This window comes from Cyprinus carpio, chromosome B11 (genome assembly GCF_018340385.1).
Source record: "Cyprinus carpio isolate SPL01 chromosome B11, ASM1834038v1, whole genome shotgun sequence".
Classification (NCBI taxonomy): domain Eukaryota; kingdom Metazoa; phylum Chordata; class Actinopteri; order Cypriniformes; family Cyprinidae; genus Cyprinus; species Cyprinus carpio.
In genome coordinates this window covers 1,538,099-1,556,666 of record NC_056607.1, presented here as the reverse complement: position 1 = coordinate 1,556,666, position 18,568 = coordinate 1,538,099, and the positions used below count along the sequence as shown (strand labels likewise).

Sequence of the window (18,568 nt, the reverse complement as noted above, 5' to 3'; positions counted from 1 at the left end):
CACAATATTACTGTTTTTTTCTGTATTTTGATCAAATAAATGCAGGCTTGATGAGCAGAAGAGACTTCTTTCAAAAACATTAAAAATAGTAATGTTTCCAAACTTTTGACCTGTACTGTATATATATATATATATAATTATTATTATTATTATATTGATATCACAAGAGCAGTGCATGTACAACTGAAGAGCACACTTGCAAATCTCATTTAAACAATTGCTTATTCTGCATATCACCGAGCATCTAAAGCTGCATCAGAAAAATCGTTAAAAATGAGTGCATTAAACTGTACTGAGTGTGCACTCATAATGGACTTCAGATCTTGAAAGTATATGAAAAAACTGTACTCACAAATAAATATAGTATTAAATAAATAAAATGACACTCAAGTGTACTTAAAGACAGATACTTTTATTTTTTTTAGAGGAAGTAATTATAAATTCACATATATCATTGTATTTAAGTCCTGCTAAAGTGGGTCAACTAACTCCATTTACTTTTAAATAACTCATACATAACACATTTTCATTTCATTGTCAATTAAGTGTCTGAAAACATTAGGTTCAGTTCACTCGAATATACTGTAATAAGTATTCTATTTTGAAGTATGCTAAAGTGTACTTGTTTTTCACAAGGGAGGGGAAGATGTTCACCAAAAGCACATCTGACTTCAGACGGGAAAGTAGCGCACAGGTCCATACTACTCACTGTATATTTACTGCACGCTTATATCTGAAACAACAGATGAATGAACGCTGGCAGAGTTTCACAATGACCTACGACCATTTTATTAGCTCTAAACCTAAAGAAGGTGCATTTTAAAGCACACTGCATAATTAAAGGAGTTTATGAAACAATGGAATCAGCATTAAGATAAAGAGAGAACGAGGGAGTGAAGAATGAAGGAGTGAAGCTGACCTCATTACTCACTGAACAAGTGTGAATCGACGCGCTCCGGGGACTCATGACACCACTGAATATCATTTTAATTAGGGTGTAAAACCAGGACACATTCACACTCGTCGTGCAGCGCCGTATATTTGGGACAAATATAGACGGAGAGCAGGGAATAAGTGTGCTTTAAAATGATTGATTTCTGCACTTTGTGTGAACGTTAGCTCGATCTTCTCTGTGCTATTTATACAGCCGCAGCTCAAACCGTGCTGGAATCCGTTTTCACCGGAGATATTTGCATATGCTTATGCACTTGATATGATATTCAAAAATTACCCTTTTAAAAGAGAGAGGGAGCGAGAGGACCTACACTATTGCATATTTTAATGCCTAGCTTTTCCACTGGTGGATAAAAATAGATCACCATGGAAACCCTACACATAAAGCACTGTGGGTATTGACTGGGCACTGCAGCACATGCAGATGATAATACACGAGAACACCTGCATTGATGCACATCTGTGTGTCACTGCTCAGTCAGTACAGTCTCCCAATGACTAAATGCCGTATTTAATTGTATGTGAATCAAAAGGAAGCTTGGAGCAATAGACAGGTGGTCCTCTGTACCAAAACACGTATCCTAAATGAATAACAGAATAACAGACTCATATGGACAGAGCTGCATCCCACACTGGATTGCCGTATCGTTAGTGACAAATTAACTGACACTGACATCAATTCAGCTGCCAAAATGCAAAGATTAGTAGTCGGTTATGCTTTATTTTAGTGTGTAATTATACATTTAGGTACTGAGTAATATTAATTAACTGCATGTACTTACTATATGGTTAGGGTTTGGTTTGCATGTAATTATGCATAATTAATTGTTATTATAATAGTAAGTACATGTTATGTAAATAAAGTGTCCCATCAAACTGTGCTTGTATACAGTATCTCTCAAATCAAGAAGTGAACTTACTGACAACAAACTGGGAAGATGGCTTGTGTCAGTGAAATGAATTGGCCATCGCTGGTAATTATTTTATAGCGATGACATACTGCATTATCAACCGAGTGAGTGTTTTCCTCCGTCTATCACCACATGCCCACTCGCATGTGCTGATAAATAAATACTTCTACTTAAACTTCAGCAGAATGCATCACACACTTGATCTGTCCTGGGGTTTCCTGGTCTCTGCATGACATTAGAGATGCAATAGTTGTTTGCTTGCAGTGTTTTGTTCAGAACTAGTTTCTATGGCATTTTGCTGAACTGTAATAGCCTATAGTTCACTGCTGAGTCACATTCTGTGACAACTTACTAATAAAATAATAGAGAAAGCGCTGTGACTAGACAAGTAGACTTAAAGAACAACCAGTCCAGTACAGGATTTGTTCATCTGGCAGCACAATATAACTGTGTGGACTTTAGTGGGTGTATATTGGTTATTTTCCCACCAGGTCAAGGATCTTTCTTAAAATGCTCTAAACAGAAATATATCCTGGCCTTCAGGCTTGAAGCACCACCCACTGCATCCCCCTTCTAAACAAGTAATAGTTGCACGCTAAATGAATTTTCTGGCTCAACACTCTTTAAATTTGCATGAACTGATGACTGAGCTTTATCAAGCATGACCAACATTGTTTCTCAGCCGAGCAGTCTTTTCTGTTTTAATTGATTTGGGACTCATATACACTGTATCACACAAGCTCATCACTGACCGAACATGTCTGTTGAGGGTTTCTTTGAAACCTTTTGGCTACACGGTCAGAATGGTGTTACATTGCAGCAACTGTTTAAAATCGCATAATATAATATAATATAATACTTGTGTGTCATATTTTCTATCAATATTTGTCTCAACATTATTATGTACTGTAGTACAGTGAATAGACTGAATACAGTCTGCTGCATGCTCTGACAAAAAATCTGAATATAGCACAGCCTTTCACATCTTATACAGCTAAATAAACACTCATTAAGAAATAGGCACAATGTAGTGTTAATATTTAGGAGTTTTCGATATTATTTGTCTGTGAACTGAAAGAATAATGTCCAGTAAACTGCCAGTACCTTTCCGTTTTTGATTAATGTTTGTTTTTTTTCTTACAGTATTTTATATAGGTGATAGAATAGGGAATCATGTGATTCATGCACAGTAATATTTCATATGCACTAGCATTATGCCTCTGTCCTTATTCGATGTTGCTTTAATGGTATCAAGGTGACTTACAAGCGAGAAGGGTTTGAGCTGACACGCTGATTTACAAAAGTACATAAATTTAGCTTGCCTGTGGAGGTGGACGGAGAGATTTCAGCGTGGGACTTCGTTATGAATCTCCAACATCTGTCATGATGCTGTGGTTAACATGGCCGCTTGCTGTTTGAGGGCAGCTTAATTAGACATTGTGCTGTGCAGTCGTGTTTTTGACAAGGGCTTTTCCTGTTCAGACTGGAGGCCTGTGGATGTAAGGAGATGTCTGTTCTTTATATCCTGAAGAACAGGCTTACGGATCTTAAAAACCCACGCTCACATGCTTCCTGTGCGGCTTAATGATAGCGCGGCAGCGGCACAGTGTGTGTGTGTGTGTGTGTGTGTGTGTGTGTGTGTGTGTGTGTGTGTGTGTGTGTGTGTGTGTGTGTGTGTGTGTGTGTGTGTGTGTGAGTGAGTGTGTGTGTGTGTGTTTGGTGACCATCCTCTCTCTCTGTCTCTCGGCTGGGATGTCAGTGTCAGGTTTCTGATGCCGGCTCAGATGAATCTCCAACACAAAGCTTCCCATAAACATGCACAGGAGCCCCGAACTCATGAAATACATATGAGAAATCAGCCTATAGAAAAGCACTTTCCAAAACTTTCCCTGGGCTTTGTAATCCCTAGTGAAAAAATAAACATACTAAAATGTATTTGAAATAAATGTATTTCATGCTACAAACACATTTACATATTTATGCACTTAATAAAAATACCCTGCAATTGTACTTTTAGTTTACCAAACTGTTAAACTTAAAGTCTGCTAAACTGGAACAACTAATTTTGTGCTTAATGCACTTTAACTGTGTGGAAATAGTGCTAAAGTCCAACTAAAGATATACTGAAGTATTTTTGATTGTGCTAAAGTGGAGCTATTGCAAGCATACTTTAGGTACACCTTAAACAGCTTGCATTTAAATACCGATATTATTCAGAGATCATACAATCCTCATCAATAGTGACATTAAAACACATTTTAGGATTAATATTAAGATATTGTGCATTGTGCAAGTTTTTTTTTTTACTAGGGGTAGCATATTATTGTTGTCAGTGCTGTCAGCTGAAGCATTTGGTTGGGTAAACCTAACTCATGAACAAAGGAACTCTTTGTGTGTGTGTGTGTGTGTGTGTGTGTGTGTGTGTGTGTGTGTGTGTGTGTGTGTGTGTGTGTGTGTGTGTGTGTGTGTGTGTGTGTGTGTGTGTGTGTGTGTGTGTGTGTGTGTGTATAGCTTGATTTTCAGTATGTCAGTATTGATGTCAGTAGAAATTGTACTGATGGTTAGAACATCTCATGATCGTATCTATAAAACCATATCTATAGTGAAGCCACTGCATTACATAATGGATTTCTCTTTTCCTATTTATGTTCCACATATCTGACGTTACATAACTGGATATTGCACATGCATCTGAATTAGAGTAGTTTTTCTATGACACTGAGGATACTGCGAGAGAAAGAGATTCCATGACATACTGTATATAAAATGTGTAGAAGTCAACACCAAACAGCACTGACCCATTTTAGTTTCATAATGTTTCCTCAAGTGAAAAAAGGACATTAAACTGGGGGGGGAAAAACCAAGGAACAAAGTGTCTATAATAGCGTCTAGAATATTTGCGCTTGTTTGGACATCATCTGCATTGAACAACAAATGGTAAGCTGAAAATCTAAATTAACTGGTTTTATTCAAATAAAAAAATATATTATTTAGCATCATTGAATGCAATTCCAATTATTTATACCAACAAAACACATTTTTGTGTGGTTTAAATCAGGTAAAAATATTTCTTTAAGGTAACTGCTGTAGGTTAGCACTCTGTGTGAGACACTACTGAGAGACAGAGCCTATTACATTGTGATGAACAGGGCAGCAACGTCATAAAAGTATGATTTCCAGTCATGGGAGATAAAATACAGTTTTATAAGGTCATGTCTAAAGTCAAAATGATTTTTTTTCTTGTTTTTTTCTCTTTATTCTCAGTTCTGGATGATTTCTTCAATTAGAAAGTAAATTGCATTAAATTTGATGTTGATAAAAAAAAGATTAACCTAAAAGTTAAATTTTTGGGTTGAAAAATGATTACTAATTTAATGAATTGATATTTATACCACACTTGATGTTGTACAGTAAAGCTCACCAGTCTGATATCTGACTATTACACTGAGCAAAAGATGTAACAAGACAAGCACAATCACACCAAGGTGACTCAGACTGTAACATTGTGTTTGTCATGACACAGTCAGTGATGCGCATATTAAACACTATGATGCTGTTTGTGAAAGAATCACTTTCTTCACCAGTTTCATCTGTATTTGTCCTGTTTTCAACTGAAATATCCCAAAGTCTGAGCTAAATTTAATTGTGTAAAATACTAGGACCTGTTACCAGATTATATATTAGTCTTTTGCTTGTCAAGAAATGTATTTTGTTTGAAAGAGGTTTAGATACTTTTTTCCTGGAAAATAAGAAAGAATTATGTCTGTCTAAGAAGGGTTATGACAATATAAATTAAGAATGTTTTATTTCATTTTTTTTTTGCATGTGTCAATGCGCTCACCCTGAAAACAATCCAGAACGCGCTCATCTACATCTCTCACTTTGCTGAAATGTGCCAGTTTCAATGTTGCGAAAGGGAACGGATGACACAGCATCAATGCCACAGGAGGCGCACACAGGTGCCAGAATAGATGTAGAGGTCAAGAGGGCGAGCAAGACAGTGACAAAATGAAAAAGCAACACATCAGCAAGCAACCTGGCTCTGGTTAACGGTGTTAGGCAAACATCAGACGTGACAGATGGGGAGGCCCCGGGTGTGATTCACTGACCGATCTGGAGAGTCAGCGCTTGCGTTTCACGAGTGGAAGCACACCCGCCCTTCACCAGAGTCACGAGAGCAGCCGACCCCTTCAAACACACATGACAAAAAACTGTGTGCTTGACCCTGAACACACCAACTGAGCACGGAGGTTTGTGTGTATTATTCAAGGATTCCTCGACCACGTCATAACTTTTTAGAAATTCTTATGTTTATTTAGATATTTTTAATCATCATAATTTAAGTGCTTTTGTGTGGCTGCAGTGCAAAGAGAAAAGCATTGCTGGGCACGGAAAGCAGCAGCTTTAAAGGGGTAATTCACTGCTGGCAAGATGGAGAAAACTTGGCTGTCTATGCATTTTTTTATAATACAAAAAATAAAAGGAATACAAAAATGCAATTTGTATTTTCACAATAAGATATGTATATAGACTACAGATTGGACTGACATAACTGGGGATATTTCAGTGCAGGTAACACGAAGAAAAAGTACAAATTATGGGATCAATTTTAACTATCAACTAGTGGCTTATTAGCATGCCTTTTATTAACGTATTAGCACATATCCTGCATTACAATATTCTACATCCTTAATCATACCCAACACCTAAACGTAACAACTACCTTCAATAAGCAGTTAATTATGACTATATTGGGGCAAAAGCCATAGTTAATGGTTTGTTAATATCAAGAATTGGACCTTAAAATAAAGTGTGACCCAAATTATTATACAGTTTACATATAAAATAGGCAATGTCACACTTTAAGACCAACTTTAAGTCAACTCCAACCAGCTGCATCAAACGATTGAACGCGTGAACAGTAATCCTAACACGGCTGGCACTCGCTGTATTTCAGCAAATGAGTTGCATTCATGAGACAGGCTAATAAGGTTTGCGATGTGTCCCCGGCGCTTTTCAGATCGCTCTTAAGCCCCTGATCATGTTACGTGCCTCACATACTTTTCTGTGCCAACATCACCGACTCTAACTACCCTCCAAGGTCATCCATTCAGGAGCATCTGTCTCTCAGAAGAGGAGAAATGTGGCCTGGTCTCTTATTTATAATCTGTCCTCTGAGGGAAGTGCTTTCTCCTTTTAAGAATGGCTGCTGGAATCAGGGCAGCACTACTGTCCTTAATAGAGGAGATTGTACTCCTTCTGAGCAATTCCTGCTGGGACCCTAGACTAAATAGGTTTGTCAGAGGGGAATGAGAACGCGGCCCGGCGGACTAGATTAGCATGCCGATCAAGGGCATGGGAAGAGGGCACAGTCTAGCTAAGGTGGGACAGTGTTTAAGTAGCCAACAGCCGTTGTCACTGCTCCAGAACCGGGTCCTTCAGCGCAATGTCAAAGCGTCGCCAGGGATCGGTCAGGTGAAGCGGTGGCTCCGATAAGTGGAGCTGGCCCACTGATGATCATTGTGTGAGCTGCGGTCATGTTGTGTTTGCAGCTTGGCTCTGGGATGTTTTGCCAGCTCGCTTTGACCTTCAGTGCCTCTTACCCGCATCAGATTACATGTAGTGTCTCACTCCCAATATTCACAGCCCTTCTGTTTCTTTCCATTTTAATTGCTTCAAAAACTGGCTATTAGCAGCATTTAGCATTTTCTCCTCAGCAGCAGAAGCATTCGCATTCAATGCCAGAGTGCTATTAAGCGCCAAGGTTAAAAGTTTCATATCTGTGCCTTTATTACACCTCTGCTGCACTGGGCCAGGCTCGGGAGATATTTTACCTCTCATTTCATATGAATTAGTCAGGAGACACATCAGGATGTGCGAAACGTTACCAGAGAGATTAGTGAGACAGTCTAAATGTTGGTTACTTTTAAACAGGCTAATTCGGGCAAGTATGTGCACTGCGTCAAAGTGAGATGGGCCATCAGACTGAAATAGAAATGAGAACAGAGGAAGGCATGGAGGAGGACAGTCACGGTGAGCAAGCAGACACTTCTGGCAAGCTTGCAGCTGAGACCTTTAGCATACAATAGCTGCTTGGCATTGTCATGCCCTAGACCACCTCTACGGCAAATAGTTTACCGTGGTTGCAGCGAAGACTGAAGTGTCTTTCCCGCTGTGTGAACGCATGGACTTAGTCATTCGTTCCTGCTCATTGTACTGTGTAAAAATAGCAACCCTTTCCTCGTCCTTCAAAGATTTCCTCGGTTCTGATTATTCCTCGTTACCTGTACCTCGACCTGATGGCGTGTGGCATCCGTCTGGCCTGCGGTTGCTAGTGGCAGCATTATCTGAAGCGAGCGGACTTAAAGAAGATGCTTTCTCTTATTTTGGGAGGTCGCCAGGCTCCTCCATATCTCGCTCAGCTCCCATCTGCTAGGAACTCTCTCTGTGAGAGTGGCCAACACCCACAACTTCAGGAAAATTAGGCGCTTTAGTGGCTCGATACTACCCACGTAATGTACCGTAGCATCCAGGGGGATCCAGGGAGACTCGTATTGTCCTTACAGAGCAATTTCTTTACTGAGCAAAGATGAACTGACCATCGGCACTGGTTCATCATTGATTGTAGTATGAGTAAGGTAAGCATAGGTTAAAGACACAAGTATTGACTGAAGCGCTTGAAGGAATCGAAGAGGGATAAAGTTACACATTAGTGTCTAGAGCGTGTTCACTGTTTGGATGCCTCCCGCCCTGCGGAAAAATCCAGTTGCAACTGGCTGCTGTTACATGGATCCCAGTTAGTCAAATCTGGACATAATTTGGTTCAAGCTGGTCCAGAAGAATGACCAGCCAAAGGGGTGGATGTCCACTTGGTTGGGAATGGCAGATCAGTTGGTGGGGACTTGGTTAACATGCATGTACTGGTTTCTCTTTCTTGTTCATTGAACAGTTTGAATAGTTTTTTTTTAGGTTTATGCATAGGTCATTTGTACTTTTTGTTTGGCAGAAGTGCATTTAGTGTTGGAAATCATAAAAATTCTTGCCTTTAAGCTTCATCTGGCTCACTGTAAACATGTAGATAGGCCATTTTTAGATTCGTGGCCAGCAGTGTTGGGGTTGACACATTACAAGTAATGTAAGTTAGATTACTTTTTTCAAGTAACTATTAAAGTAACACATTACTTTTAAATGAACAAAAAAATATCAGAGTCACGTTTTCATATTTATTCACTGCAAACTTTCCCGTCCCGTGGTGAGAGAAACTGGGAGTAAGTGCAGAGACAGAGGCATTTTCTTCAGCCTGAGGCTTATTAATTTCTCTCTTGGGGACAGCTGCATAAACCACTTAGACTAGCCTTAAAAATTAGTCATCTAATTTGTTTTCATTCAAACTGGTCCTAACTTTTTAAATTTGAATTTTTTTAAGATTGGCCCAATATAAAAAAAATTAGGGGCAGCTGTGGCCTAATGGTTAGAGATTTGGACTTGTAACCAGAAGGTCGCAGGTTGGAGTCTCGGTGCTGGCAGGAGTTGTAGGTGGGAGGGAGTGAATGAACAGCGCTCTCTTCCTCCCTCAATACCCATGACTGAAGTGCCCTTGAGCAAGGCACTGAACCCCCAGTTGCTCCCCGGGCGCTGGATATATCTGCCCACTGCTCCTGGTGTGTGTTCACGGTGTGTTCACTTCTCACTGCTGTGTGTGTGCACTTGGATGGGTTAAATGCAGAGCACCAATTCCGAGTATGGGTTACCATACTTGACAAATGTCACGACTTTCACTTTCACTTTCATTTGAGTGAGAAAAGTAAAACTGATTACCTAGTTCTTAAGTTCTTACTAGTTCTTAAGACAAAGTTTTAACATAGTGTCTATGTTTATGCAACTGGCCCTTGTTGTGAAACAACCTTTACAGTCACCAAAAATATGAGTTTTGGGTTTTCTGTTATTAAAAATAAATAAGCAAGCCCGGCCCAGGTGACAAAAAGTAACACAAAAATAATATAATGCATTACTTTCCATAAAAAGTAATGCAATTAGTTGCTTTTTTACGGAGTAATGCGATATTGTAATGCATTACTTTTAAAGGTAACTGGATGGGAGTATGTCTGTGAGTGGTTTAAGCTGCTAAGCATTTCTTTCTAAAGCATCTTTCATATGATAGTGCTTCATAGGTTGACTCAAAATGGACTGAACTAGTGAAAAATGGAAGAAAGACTCTTAGGTGGTGGTGTATGATAGTGCTTAATGGTCATTGTTGGGTAGTGGTGACTGCGTCCTGAGAGAGAAGGCATAACTGCTCAGCTTATTAACAAGACTAGATGTGACCATTTGTCTTCATTATCATGTCACACTTGGGGTGTCAGCACAAGTCACTCCAGCAGAGCAGAGCAACAGCCTGCTCCTAAACATGTTCCTAACACTCAGACCAAACACATAGTTTGCAGAGAAGGCAAGATTATGCTGTCCTCCAGGCTGACAGATCTATCAATCTAGTGCTCTAGCGTTGTTGTGGGGAACACATCTACTGAAGGGCAGTTTAGAAGTCATTTGAATTCACAATATGGCGGAACACGGGAAAAACATTACATTTATAGCATCCTATCTATTCCTACACATATATCACACACAGCAACATGTTTTAAATGTTGACGCTTCCGACAGGAGAAGATCAAATGGTGCATGCGTTGGATAGCACAGACGCACCACTGTCAGGCCATAACAAATCATGCCACTATAAAGACACCAATCATTTTACCAACGGACATGAGCTGACGTCTGCTCTAAAGGTGATGCGGCTGATTTTCAATGCACAAGAATGGATCCTGTAGTCATTGCATCTGTAATTAAAACCATATTTACAAGCATGCACAGCTTCTTCTACCCAGCAACACTATCATTGTACAAAGTAGCAAATTTAGTTTGACCCCTGTGCTGTTGCCTGGGAGACACATCCTAGTTAATAACTCCGCAAGACAGCCAACCAGCATCAGCAGCAGGTCTGAGGGGGAAGAACCTGTCTAAGAGATCTCACAGCATACAGGAATGGAAATGATTAGCATTTGAAAGAGTGTCACCATTCGGAGCGAGTTCATGCGGGATGATTGTAACGGTGGCATGAGACAGTGCACACTCACCCTCTGTCGGCGAGGTTTTCAGCCTCTGGCACAGTCCCTCGACACCTCCGTAGTCCTCCTGAATTTTGACCACCGCCTCCGTTCCTCTGAGCTCCATGAGGGAACGCAGCTCCATGAGCGAGCATCCAAATCCCCCCGCATGGTTGCTGTCGTTTCTTTGGTTCTTGGTGTAAAAATCGCTGTTTGTCATGTCCCCCATGGTGGCTGAGTATTGCTTGGTAGCTTTTCTTCAAAGCAGATGGGAAAAATAGAGAAAACGCTGCACGGGGCAGAGAAGGAGTCCCTGGTGCGGCTGGAGAACAGGTGTCTAAAAAAAACGAGAGCAATGCAGGAGAGAACAGGAGGTGAGAGAGGAGGATGAAGAAGAAAACAGATCCTGTCCGCAGTTGATGAGAGGCTCCTCTGCGTTACGCGACAGCCATCCGCGAGATCCCAGCTGAGGTCCTGAGGACGTCTGCGCTCACCACGGCTGCAGACCGACGGCTCTCCATACGTGGTTTCCCATTCTACCTGCTTCCCGACGGCAGCTGTCTACATGGTGATCCGCTCCATTACTCCTTCAGAGACAGAGAGAGAAACAGAGAGAGAGGAGGACAGAAGGGGAGGGAGGGTGAGCGAGTGAGAGAGAGAGAGAGGGAGGGAGGGAGAGATAAGCATGAGTGTTTCTCATAGGTGCGAGCAGCACAAAAGTGAGAGAGCTGCTAGGAGAGCACGGCAATGTGTCGTCAACGCATCTGCGTTTCACTCGCACACAGAGGTGGGGGGTGTCCATCCATTCCTGTGATTCTCCTCGTCACATGCATAGCTGTGGCATGCTGCGCTTTGATCGCTCTCTGACTAAATACAGAGCCATGTAAATACTGGAGGGACATGTGAGCGTTTACACTGCTCGTGTGATCTGAACGAGACTGCGGAGTGCATCAAAGAACTTAACGCTATCAAGAAATGCGGGCAATGCATCCCACACTGCAGCAAGGTTAGCTGGAGGGGAGCTAGTGATGGTAAAGAATTATATAATGCATCCACACTAATGCATTTGTGCTGCATTTGAACACCAGCTAACTAATGCTGCTACATCCTGTAGGGCAAATCTCACATTTATCAATTTCTGAAATCACACAAAGCCACAAATAGTTGTTAAATGCATTGGAAACTGCAGCTTTTCTAAGCATGGTTGGGAAGTAGTGATCTGAAGGCAATGACGCTACTTGCTACATTTTTCAGCAGTGTAACAGTAGCTCAGTGGTTTTCAAAATAGTGTCACTTTTCCAGTAACAAGCTACTGTTTCCAACTTAAAAATGGTATAGCATGACAAAACACTACATTGCTGCCTTTTGAATCATGTTGATGTGTTGACAGCTTTACCACAGAACGAGCTGAGGCTTTATGATCATATGTGCTCTCATAAATAAAAGATTTTAGCCCCTCTGTCCTCTTTTCATGAGTCAAAATGAAGTTGTCCCAACTGACATGTTTTAATTAATGCTGTAACTGCCCAATTAAAAAGTATCATCTGGTATATGAAGATAAATGCGTATAACAGCTATTTAATAGCTTCCATGTAATTTGCTTATTTTGGTTAGTATCTTGTACTACTTAAAAAAAAAAAATCTTTATGTACAATTTTAGACTATCTACTAAATATACAGTTTATACAGTTCATTTTAAAGTAGCTTCCCAGCACAGCTCACACTAGCTATATACCAACACAACCTAAACCAACCTGACCCATCCATAATTCATCAGAAGACATACGATTATTGACTGAATCTATTTGGAAGACTAAACAGCTGGGACAGAAAATCAGTACCATTTCTAAAGAGAAACATTTGCATTTTTCTCAGAGAATGTCTTTGTCAGGAGCAAATTAACATGTAACTGTGTGTCAGAACACTCTGCCTGTATTTCCAGACTCCAGCTTGATGTGTTAAAGAGTGAGCCCTAGTGAAAGATAAATATAGGCTACGAAAAATGTACAAAAACTTTTTTTTTTTTTTAGTAGGCTGTTTTCAGCATAATAATAATAATGATGAATTTGAGCAGCAAATTAGAATTTTAGAATGATTCCTGATGGATCATGTGGCTGGAGTAATGATGCTAAAAATTCAGCTTTGAAATGACAGGAATAAATTACATTCTAAAATATGTTAAAATAGAAAACAGTTATTTATAATAGTAAAAATATTTCAAAATGTTATTGTTTTTGCTGTACTTTGCATCAAATAAATGAGCAGAAAAGACTTCTTTAAAAAACGTTATAAATATTGTCTGTTCAAAAACTTTGGTGACTGGTAGTGTATATTAATAATAAAAATAAAAATTAATAAAAATACCCCGCAGTTGTACTTTTGGTATACTAAACTGGTAAACTTCAAGTCTGCTAAATTGGAACAACTAATTTTGTGCTTAATGCACTTTAATACTTCAGGCACACTTTAAATATCTCGCATTTAATGACCAATATCATTCAAAGATCATTCAATCCTCATCAATAGCGATATTAAAAAAACATTTTAGGCTAGATAATAAGACATGTACATTGTGCACAAGCAGTACTCCAAGTAAAGTTTAATTTTCATTTTTATATCAGTAAGACTTGAGCGAAATGTCAGCAAATATGTCAATAGACTTGAACTACACTTTTAGAATGTAATAAATGTATTTTAAATATATTACTATAGGGAATGACTCATCACATCAGTCATGACACAGCACCTCTATGAATGAAGCACCATCATTTCTGTCCAAACATGTATTAGTGACGCTCTCTAGCATGATTTTGCCAAGCAGGGCATGTTTCTTACTGAAGTTACGGTGGGATGGGCCTGCTTTCCACGGGCCTTCACCACTAATCAATATCCACCCCTGTTCCCAACACCAGCTCCACCAGCTGTGCCGATGATGATCAACGTAATGTCTCTCAGGGAGGCATAATGAAGTCCTCCAGAAGGTACTACAGGTGATAATACAGGTGCAGCTGTGACAAATCCTCGCTCACGTATTCACTGTCAAACAACACTGTGCATAATCTGAACAGACTACCCAACAGCACTACAACTCCATGCGCAATATTTCAACAATGCTTTTAGGAAGATACTGCTATCAGCACAAGATGCTATCGCTGTAAATGAGGTGACAAACCATCCCAAACAGCACCTGCACTCCGAGTCTAATTATGTTTTGATTTATGAAAGCAAAGAATAAGACTGACAAAGACAAATGATGTGTTCAGAACGTAAACACGGCGCAAAACAAGTTACAAGTTGAAACTTCAGACCTTTAGGAAGTCCTCTAAACTTATGCAAGAAATTTCCTTTATTAGGAATAATATACAGTACAGGAGGATTCTTCCAGGCTTCCACAGCTTCTAATGTGACATTCTATGACTGAACATAAACCTGTACAGCAGTCTAATCACACGGCTATATATATAGCTGAGCTCACACATAAAAGTGCCTTCAAAACATTCAAAAGCTGCCTTGATTAGCAGTTATTCAAACAGTTCAGGACATGTTCAAATGTCTGAGCATAACTCAGCATGCTTATTAATTACAGTTAATTTATTATTTGATACTGGTGGCTTCCATTATATAATATCGGTCTACTATAAATGAGTTCTTTTGAAAAAGCAATACAGTTTAATGAGAGATGGCAAATATCTGGACGTGTACTGTTGAAGATAAAATATCACCTTTAACTAATATGTAATTATTAATAGAACAAGGATTATTTACACTGATTACCTGATTTCTGCATCTAAAACAGTAAAGTTTTATAATCATATGCGCTGATTACTGTCAGAGGAGCTGAAACACATTTCTGTGTGTGGGACGAACCCCGAAGCCCATGCATCGTCCAAAAGCCAACAGGAATGTGCGTGTTTGTGTTCTAGCATTTCTAATAACATCCTTTCTAGTAGCATCCTTCCAACTGCAGACTTTCATCAGGATCGATACCATTGAACTGTGCACAGATGAAAATATGGCTATTAGAGATAGACGCTTGATCACATCTCAAAACGTACAACTTTAAAACTGTTTTAAGTTCGATTTCTGAAAGCGTCTTTTTGGGAAGATGAACCATACAATCCACTGAACACACTGTACTGTACTTCCATCCTTCAAAGCCTTGTTTTGCTTCCTTTCAAAAATGAAATATGGTGCTATCCCGACTAAGGTCTATTGCTTCCTCTCTTTGATCAGTATCTCTTCTCGGTAGCTGCTCTTTCCTAAGCCATCCTCAAACCAGTAATATAATAGTTGACATGCTAGAGCAACCCGAGGAAGTGCGGGCATTTTCATTATTAATGTAGACCTGTAATTATTTAATGAGACACATTTAATTGTAAATGAACATGAAGATGTAAAGTAATTGTTAGTTTAAGCACTACTCTACATGTGAAATCAGTCAGTATGGGACACATTATAATGTCTGTGCACTTTGCAGTGTTGGACAACGGCACTATTTTAACTGCATTTCTCAGTAATGTGACTGTAGTTCTAAATAAAAGGAAGCAATGTTTTCCAGCGAGTAGTGGTTTACCATTACAAATTGCTAGTTTTGTCACATTTTACTGCTCAGTTTGTGAGGCAATATCAAAAAGTGAGGCAATATCAAGTACAGTTGCCTAAAATTGTTTTTGATAATTACTATGTTTAAATATAAATCAATGCATCAAAATATAATATGGTAATCATACTGTTCTAAATGTTTGGCCAAAAAAAATAAAAATAATAATAAATAGATGATAGATAGATAGATAGATAGATAGATAGATAGATAGATAGATAGATAGATAGATATACATGCAGCCTGTAACTGTGCAGTATATACTGCTCAAGAAAGCATCATCATCCCCTGCTAATCTGCAGAAGGAGTGAGGCGGTGAGGACGCACCCTGCACCATGTGAAATGAGGAGAGACATAATGATGGCGGTAATGACGAGTGGAGAGGGGAGTGTGGAATCAGACAGAGCACAGCAATCTCTTCAACACTGCAGTGTCAACATACAGAAACTAGAACATTCTGCGCCGTTCACTTCCTCCCTGAACATGGAGGGAATATTTCACCCCAAAATGAATTAACATTTGGAGAATCGTACTGACCACTGCTTGTCATGCAGTTACAAAGAATATAGACATAAGACAGCTTGGAATATACAGACTTGAAACATACTGCGCGAGTCATAAGAAGAACATTTTTAAAGCTTAAACACTTCAGCATTGTAACTGTCTATAACACAGGCTCACTAGAAAAATATGCCTCTACCTGCATTTCTGCAAACTCCAGAAACTTACTTCTACATGCAACTCACTGCAGAAATGAACAACAGTTGCAGAAACATTTTATTTTTTATTTTTTTTCCAAAAACAGGGCGGATTATCGAATAAGAGCTCAAAACTCTTTTACCATAGTGCATGATTTGTAAACTTATACATTTTGTCATTTGCATCAAATAATCAGCTTTTCTGATGTGGTAAACTTGCTGGATAGCACACCCGGTGCAGCATTACACTTAAGAAACACAAGTCACGATAAAAGCTCAAAACTCATAGAAGCAAGACACACTGGCATGGTTGCAAATGTGCAGATGCTAAGTTATTTACAAATGCTATAGAACTGCCACAATACGTACAACAACCAACATGATAAAATATTACCAGATTCATGTAAATCTGTTTCAGATAAAACTGAATGCTTTTAGCACCACTCATTGCACAAGTGTGGCGAAAAATGTCATTTTGCAACATAATGTCATTTTGATGAAATGTCAACATAGACACTTTTTTTTTGGCAAGCCTGGGTTGTGTAATCACATTAAATTAGAAAAGCGCATCTTTACCATTTCTTCTTTTATGAAACGAAGACGAGTAATTGACGGCGCAATTGTAATTTGTGGCTAAACGATTTCTTTAGAAATACAAAGAGCTCACTACCACATTATCTCAGACACACTTTGGATATTTCCATAAACACAATTCAAGGTTTTCTTTGTCTGCGTGGCAAGTTCTAATTGTGCTGCGATCTTGTGAATGTGAAGATCTCCCTACAGACGGGACTATTTTTGAAACAAATAGCTGTGGATGAAAGGGTGCCGCTGGAAGTCATTTTGGTGTGAAGGGTAAAGAGATTGCGAGCCGCGCTGCCTTTTCTTTCCAAGAGTCCTTCTTTGTCCATGGTGAGAGAGGGTCTTTTGAAGAATGTCGCCGCGGATCGCTCCGGGGTTGTCAGGCCTTTACGGAGAGTGCTGGATATTACACGCCATGTCTCTCACATGACTGCACGCAAACCACGGCTTGAGCAATCGCCCTTTGTTGCCGCCAAGACCTTAATGCATCCTGTCTCTCAATGCCAGCGCTGGTGAAAGAGCTGCCCAAACATGTGAAGGTGTACACATACAGTGACGTTCTAGAGAACTTGGTGCTTCTAACTTCACTGCAGCAGTTTGTGGAAGCTGCTTTTTCTGTTCCAGTAGTTCAGAAGCACTCTGGCCTGAACCCCGCTGAACAGCTCTGGGATGAATCTGAACAGCGAGTCGGACCCCATCACTCAATATCATCTCAGTTGAAAGATACTAAATTGCTGGCATGTGATCAACAACTTTATTTTTACTCTGACTAAAGATTTGAACAGATCAGTGAGGTTTGACTTTACCGCAACCAACACTATATTTGTTTAACATGTTTTAGTTAACATGAAATTATGCTCACCAAGAATTTATTTGATCAAATATTATTACCATTTAAAATATCTGTTTTGTATGTGAATATCTGTTAAAGTGTAATGTATTTCTGTGATGTGCAACTGAATTTTCAGCATCATTACTCCAGTCTTCAGTGTCACATGATTTGCTGCTCAATAAACATTTCTGATTATTATCAATGTTGAAAACAGTTGTGCTGCACAATATGTTGGTGGAAATAGTGATTTATTTATTTTTTTTTTTTTAAATAAAGCCATATATAGAAATAGAAACCTTTTGTAACATTATCAACGCCTTCACTGTGTCACTTTTGATTAAATTAATGTGTCCTGTCAATAAATAATTAAATCTTATAGACCCCAAACTTTTAAACAGTAGTGTATAATAATAAATAAAAATACAGCAGTTATTTATCATGATTAATGTTCATTTCTACACATACGACTGATTTTTAATATTAAAGCTTTCCCTAACATGAATTAACAATGAACAACAACAAAATTTAAAAACAACGTTAATCAAGACTAAACAAAAATATGTAATAATTAAGTTTTTCCATTTTAAATAATAGGCTTGTTCATGACTAGCTGGGTGGTCATGAAGATAATGTGAAAAATCTTAACGGTCCTAAAAATAGGTTTCTTCACCATATTTAATCTCAGTGTCTTTTTTATGAGCAGGGCTGCTCTCCTTGAGGATCATTAAATGACTTTTAAAGAGCGTTAATGCTGAATGAATGTTGTGAGAACAGTGGTGGTTTTTAATTAGAATAACCTGCAAGCACTGACACAGGATTTAAAATATTTTGTCTCGTGTGACAAACATTCTTGTTAAGTTTTATTTAGAAAAGCATCTAGACCCGGA

At 39.1% G+C, this 18,568-nt stretch overlaps 1 protein-coding gene across 2 annotated transcripts in view; it reads right to left on the bottom strand.

The window, feature by feature from the left end:
- The window catches only part of LOC109050208 (plasma membrane calcium-transporting ATPase 2-like), a 158,707-nt gene that overhangs the window by 62,132 nt on the left and 78,007 nt on the right, over positions 1-18,568 (bottom strand). Inside the window, exon 2 of one of the 2 annotated variants that reach the window (XM_042733524.1) lies at positions 11,000-11,556. In XM_042733524.1, coding sequence (XP_042589458.1) covers positions 11,000-11,198 — 199 coding nt within the window. In that variant the 5' untranslated portion in view covers positions 11,199-11,556. Of the gene's footprint in view, positions 1-10,999; positions 11,557-18,568 lie in introns of those variants that run through there. The other variant, XM_042733525.1, reaches the window with a different exon arrangement.